Source organism: Eubalaena glacialis, chromosome 1, assembly GCF_028564815.1.
Source record: "Eubalaena glacialis isolate mEubGla1 chromosome 1, mEubGla1.1.hap2.+ XY, whole genome shotgun sequence".
NCBI lineage: Eukaryota > Metazoa > Chordata > Mammalia > Artiodactyla > Balaenidae > Eubalaena > Eubalaena glacialis.
The window spans coordinates 80,972,208-80,978,434 of NC_083716.1; the positions used below are offsets into that span (position 1 = coordinate 80,972,208).

The window sequence follows — 6,227 nt, forward strand, 5'->3', positions numbered from 1 at the left end:
CACAGACGGCGGTGGTGCGCTACAACCCAGAAGAATACTCAGCTCATTTTCAGCACCTCCATGTGGGCAGGATGTCACCTATTTCTGCACGATGTCGAGGTTGTGGAACCCCCCAGGTAGGCTGAGCACGGAGGGTTACTGTTCATTGGTTGGAATGACGGAAACAATTCAGCAGGTGTGGCTTATTCTCTTAATAGGCCAGTCTTCAAAGTGCCAGTAGCTGTGAAAGTGAAATACAACCCCTTGGTCTGTTTTCTGGGGAAGGAAGCTAAGGACGTACCATTGGAAAAAAAAATTTCCATTGTTTTAATAGATTTTTTTCAATTTTCTAGGCGTATATGTGTGTGTGAGTGCTTCTAGTGTTTAATTATCAGTAGTAGCTTTGGGCAAAAGTTTATCAGAGCTCCTTGTGAGCTTTCAAGTAGTTCCCTTTGAGTTCTTCAGTTGTCTTCAATGTCAAGATGAAAGAATTCCGAAGTCTGTCCGCCGGTAAATAGCATATAGAATAGCGATGGAATTTAGAGCTCTTTGTTGTCTGTAGACATTTAACAGTATCTGTTGGTCAAGAAGTCCTCCCCCAATTTTTTTTTCATGATGGCTTACTTTTAGCAGTGCTTCAGGATGTGTGTTTGTGTGTGTGTACGCTACGGATGTAGAAAATAGAGAGTTTACAAAGGGTACCCTGGAATTACCTTTAATTCAAGACCTATACCCTCTGGGGTTCTTGGCAGTAAATTCAACACGATGACAGAAAACTAAATCTCTCTGCCTCTAGTATAACACAGTGGAAATAACGCATATGCTTTGAGTCAGAGAAACATAGGTTCACATTTCTCAGCCTTGCTGCTCCTTGGGTATATGACTTTGGGGGAGTTGCTTGAACTCTCTGCCTCAGTTTCCAGTGTCTTTTTCAGTCAAATAAGGATCATAATGCCTATTTCAGGGTGATTGTGAGAATTGAATGGGGTAATGTACTAAGTGCTTATTATAGGGCTTGATGCACTTAAGGACTTAATAAATAGCAAATAGTATATCGATTACTTTTTAATATTAAGCAACTTTGGAAGTAGCATTATGTCAGAGACCAATAGGCTGTTTGATGCCCCAAATCAGTGTTGTATTGGAGCCAGTATTGTAGGGAGTCACTTACAGAGAAGAGTTATAAGCAAGACAGTCTATAATATTTTGAAGATTTAAGTACTTTTTATGTGCAAAGCCTTGTGCTAAAATTACAAACAAGTGTAACCTATGAACTCTAAGAAAGTAAAATCTGTAAAATAGGAAAATGATTGGTTCAGACAAGTAGTGCTTATGCTATCTGGAGAAAGAAGACATGACCGTGGCTGGGATGTTAAAGTGATGCTTCGAAGCGCGAGGAGCGTGCGCGCTCACGTCGCGGCGACGGTGGCGGCGAGCGGCGTCAGAGCTTGAAGGGGGGGGCTGACGTCTTCTGGCGGGTGGCGGTGTTGGAGACGAGAGCTTGGTTAGCCGGTATTGCTTCTGCCCCAGGAACCCGACGGAGAGTGAGGGAACGAGGGTCGCTTTCGGGGGCTGCTGCCTTCCACGTACGCGTCGTCGTGAGGAGCGCAGCCCGGACTCTCCTGCAACCCCTCCAGCTCCCTTTTCCGCACGCCTCGAGGCAGCGGCGGCAACCGAGACAGCGTCTCACCTTCCCCCACCCCTTCCCCTTGTCCCCCCGCCCGAGAGGGCCCGGTCTGCGCCCCACCCCCGTCCGTCCGCCCGCTACGCCGCCGCCATGTCGGCGCAGGCCCAGATGCGCGCGATGCTGGACCAGTTGATGGGCACCTCCCGGGACGGGCCCTGGTGGTGGCAACCGCCTGTGTGCCACTGAAAATCGTGCCGATGCCTGGCATACTGCATAAATGGAAGCAGGGTACCGCTTGTGAACCATGTGCAAAGATGTTGACCTCTGTGATTCAACATGAAAAGAATTTAACCAGCTGCCCTTGCTGAATCTTTTGTCATGTCTCCTGAATGCATGCCTTCACAGTTGTTGATCACATAGCATGGTCATCCACTCACAGCTTAAAAAAATACAGGGAGCATCGGAGAGAATGGGTTCAATGTATCTATGCCTGCCTACTTCAGTCTGCAAGGGAGTGTCAGAAAGGCCCCGCATTCGCCGAGCCCAAAAGGGAGACACTTCAGCTGGAACAAAATAGTGGAAGAAATGGCGTCTGGGGTTCAGTGGGGATTCGCAGTGTGAGATACTACTCGTCAACGAATCAAATTCAGTGATGACAGAGTATGCAAGAGTCACCTTCTGAATTGTTGCCCCCATGATGTCCTGTCTGGAACTAGAATGGATCTTGGAGAATGTCTGAAAGTCCATGACCTGGCTTTAAGAGCAGATTATGAAATTGCATCCAAAGAACAAGATTTTTTCTTTGAACTCGATGCTATGGATCATCTGCAGTCATTCATTGCAGATTGTGATCGAAGAACAGAAGTGGCTAAGAAAAGATTAGCAGAAACTCAGGAAGAGATTAGTGCTGAAGTTGCAGCAAAGGCAGAACGTGTTCATGAGTTAAATGAAGAAATCGGTAAATTGTTGGCTAAGGTGGAACAGCTAGGAGCTGAAGGGAATGTGGAGGAATCCCAGAAAGTAATGGATGAAGTAGAGAAAGCACGGGCAAAGAAAAGAGAAGCAGAGGAAGTTTATCGGAATTCTATGCCAGCTTCCAGTTTCCAGCAGCAGAAACTTCGAGTCTGTGAAGTTTGCTCTGCCTATTTAGGTCTTCATGATAATGACAGACGACTGGCTGATCATTTTGGGGGTAAACTGCACCTGGGATTTATTGAAATAAGAGAGAAGCTTGAAGAATTAAAGAGAGTTGTAGCTGAGAAGCAGGAGAAAAGAAACCAGGAACGCCTGAAAAGAAGAGAAGAAAGGGAGAGAGAAGAAAGGGAGAAGCTGAGGAGGTCTCGATCACATAGCAAGAATCCTAAAAGATCCAGGTCCAGAGAGCATCGCAGACATAGGTCTCGCTCCATGTCACGGGAACGGAAAAGGAGAACTCGATCCAAATCCCGGGAGAAACGCCATCGCCACAGGTCCCGCTCCAGCAGCCGTAGTCGCAGCCGCAGCCACCAGAGAAGTGGGCACAGTTCTAGAGACAGGAGCAGAGAGCGATCCAGGAGGAGATCCTCAAAAGAGAGATTCAGAGAACAAGACTTAGCATCACGTGACAGAGACAGGAATTCAAGAGACAGATCACCTCGTGACAGAGATCGAAAAGATAAGAAGCGGTCCTATGAGAGCGCTAATGGCAGATCAGAAGACAGGAGGAGCTCTGAAGAGCGCGAAGCAGGGGAGATATAATTAGCTGTGTACATATCCTCAATCCTTAAGCTTCCTCTGGAGTTACATACTATTGTTTAGTTTACAGCTGTTCAGGGTGACACAGTGAGCAGTTCCAGACACCGATCCAGCTAGGCTAGGTGTATAGCATCTAACTTGATCTGAACTTGTTTTCTTTGATGAAGCCTAAAACTACATCCATAGTTTCTGGTGAACTTGTAATACACTTCTGAAAGTACAGTTTTATATAATAATATGCTGATGTCTTTATTCTTTCTAGTAGGAGTGATAGTGAATGAACTGTATTACTTGCCTTGGGATTTTTTGAACATTTGTAAAATGCTGTCTTCCTTTCTCGTCCAAAAAACAGCAACTTTGGGAATTTCTTTTTAATCCTTCTTCCTTTGACTCTGTATCCCCTGATACCTCTACCCTCTAATTGTAAGAGAGAGAAAGGGGTGCAGGGAAGCAATATAACTTCTGTTCTAAGGTTCTATTCCCATTATTAATTACTAGCTGATTACAGTTCAGAACATTTATACTGGAATGTGTGCTGGAGAAATTTAAAATACTGGGAGTTTTGTTTGTCTAACGGTGCCTATTTTAGAGTGGGAAGTTGAACAGCTGTTGCATTACATGCTTTGCTTTTTTATTGAAATTTTGAAATCAAACATGTCTTGATTTTTCTGTTCTATTGAATAGCTACGTTCAGGATGTTTTGAGATGGGGGGGTGGGGGCAGGGACTCTTTCATAAGCACTTCTTGTTTTATTTTGTGTGTGTGAAGTATAAAGATTACACCCTTATTGTAAAAAATAATAAAATGAAAATCACCACCACCATCATTAAACTGTAACTTGTCTAGTAAAAAAAAAAAAAAAAAAAAAAAAAAAAAGTGATGCTTCGTTAAAGAGGTCGAAAGACAATTCAAGGTCATGGAAAGATAGGAAACAAGAGTCTGAAAGGCAGAATACGAATGATCCTTCAGGCCACAGTGAGAAGGAGTTTAGCAGAAGCAGAGCTCATGAGAGCAGTAAGGAGTAAAGAGCAGTAAGTAAAGAGCAGTAAGGAATAAGGTTGGAAAGTAAAAATGGGAAAAACTGTGGAGGAAACGAAATGAGATGCTGGGAATTTTCCCTGAAGGCCCGTGCTTCTCAGGCTTTAGTGTGCATGCGAATAACCTGGAGAGATTAATAAGACACAAATTGCAGGGCTCCATTTCCTGAATTTCTGATTCAGTAGGTCTGAGGCAGGGCTCCAGAGTTTTCATTTGTTACAAGTGCTATGGACTGAATTCTGGCCCCAAAATTCATACATTGACGTTCTCATCCCCAATGTGACCCTATTTGAAATAGGGCTTTTAGGAGATAATGAAGGTTAAATGAGGTCATAAGGCTGGGTTCCTAATCTGATTGGATTGGTGGCTTATAAAAAGAGGAAGAGCCAGGAAGAAAGCTCTCACCAGAAACCAAACTGGCCAGCACCTTGATCTTGGACTTCCAGCCTCCAGCTCTGTAAGGAAACAAACATGTTGTTTTATCCACCTAACCAGTGGTCTTTTGTAATAGCAGCCAGAGCAGACTAGTACAATGAGTCCCCAGGTAGTGATGAAATAGCTGGTCTAGAGACCACTCTGAGAACCATGGCTATGGGCAATGGAAATCCGTTAAGGTCCCTACAACCATTTTTCTGTCCACCTTCACTTATCACAATCTTTTTTTTTTTTTTTTTAATTGGATCCTGTTTTCACTGCCAGGAAAAGTCAGCCAAGGGTTATAGAAAATCTAGGCACAATTAATGAATCCCATCAGCTTGTCTGCACTCAGTTTCGTGAGTGAGTGCTCCCTGTCCAATTCACTCTAAAGATTTCAGTCAATCAGTCTCCACTCCTGGAGGGGATGGGGTGAGCGAAAATTGCTGACCAGAAAAATAACTTGGCACCATCAGCTTTATTTTCTTCCATTCTCCTATTAAACTTCAAAGTCAACTTTTACTGTTTGAATTTTGCTCTGGTGGTTAGAAAAACACAATGCAACTTCCAAATATTGATAAGTTTAACTCACGGTTCGGGCACCAGGGGAATTAGGTTGGAGGTAAGAGAAACCATTTGCCTTTAGTGCTTCTGGTCTTGTAGTTCATTTTTTCCCTTCCCTCATTGGTACCCTCTGTCCCTTCCCCCAGCCACCAAGAAACCTCACACACTTACTACCCTTCTCTTGAAAACACAGGATGTCCAAACCATGAGAAAACATGGGTAAATTTGTTTTTAACCAATACTTCAGTTACATTTTCTAATAATAAGCTAAACACACTTCTCTTCAACCTCCAGACACCTTTTCAGAGGATGAACTACTAGATTGAAATCAAGAGTGAACTGTTAGGGCTTCCCTGGTGGCACAGTCGTTAAGAATCCTCCTGCCAATGCAGGGGACACTGGTTCGAGCCCTGGTCCGGGAAGATCCCACATGCCGCGGAGCAACTAAGCCCACGCGCCACAACTACTGAGCCTGCGCTCTAGAGCCCTCAAGCCACAACTACTGAGCCCGTGTGCCACAACTACTGAAGCCTGTGCGCCTAGAGCCCGTGCTCCACAAGAGAAGCCACTGCAATGAGAAGCCCGCGCACCGCAACGAAGAGTAGCCCCTGCTCGCTGCAACTAGAGAAAGCCCACGTGCAGCAACTGAGACCCAACGCAGCCAAAAATAAATAAATAAATAAAATAAATAATTTAAAAAAAGAAAAGAGTGAACTGTTAATCTGCACAGTAAGCACACTTTTTTGTGTTTCCAGACATTTGCAGGTTATCATTGTACTTAATAAACTGTACCTTGAAAATAAGTTTATCATATGCTTCTTGCCTTTTGGGACACCCTCCATGTATCAAATTTTCACTCACATAGGATCCG

General features: G+C 44.2%; 1 protein-coding gene across 1 annotated transcript; it reads left to right on the forward strand.

Annotated features, from left to right (window-relative positions):
• The first annotated feature begins 1,395 nt into the window (after nt 1–1,395).
• Nucleotides 1,396–3,570, forward strand: LOC133096559 (putative RNA-binding protein Luc7-like 2). The gene is made up of 2 exons (XM_061198197.1): nt 1,396–1,817; nt 2,226–3,570. The coding sequence occupies exons 1-2, from the start codon at nt 1,757–1,759 to the stop codon at nt 3,341–3,343; spliced, it is 1,179 nt and encodes a 392-aa protein (XP_061054180.1). The 5' UTR covers nt 1,396–1,756; the 3' UTR covers nt 3,344–3,570.
• Nucleotides 3,571–6,227: the final 2,657 nt, after the last annotated feature.

Coding starts and splice junctions, on each gene's coding strand:
- LOC133096559 (XM_061198197.1), top strand. CDS start 1,757: ATGTCGGCGCAGGCCCAGATGCGCGCGATGCTGGACCAGTTGATGGGC. Junction 1,818..2,225: donor GATGGGCACCTCCCGGGACG/GGCCCTGGTGGT, acceptor GATTCGCAGTGT/GAGATACTACTCGTCAACGA.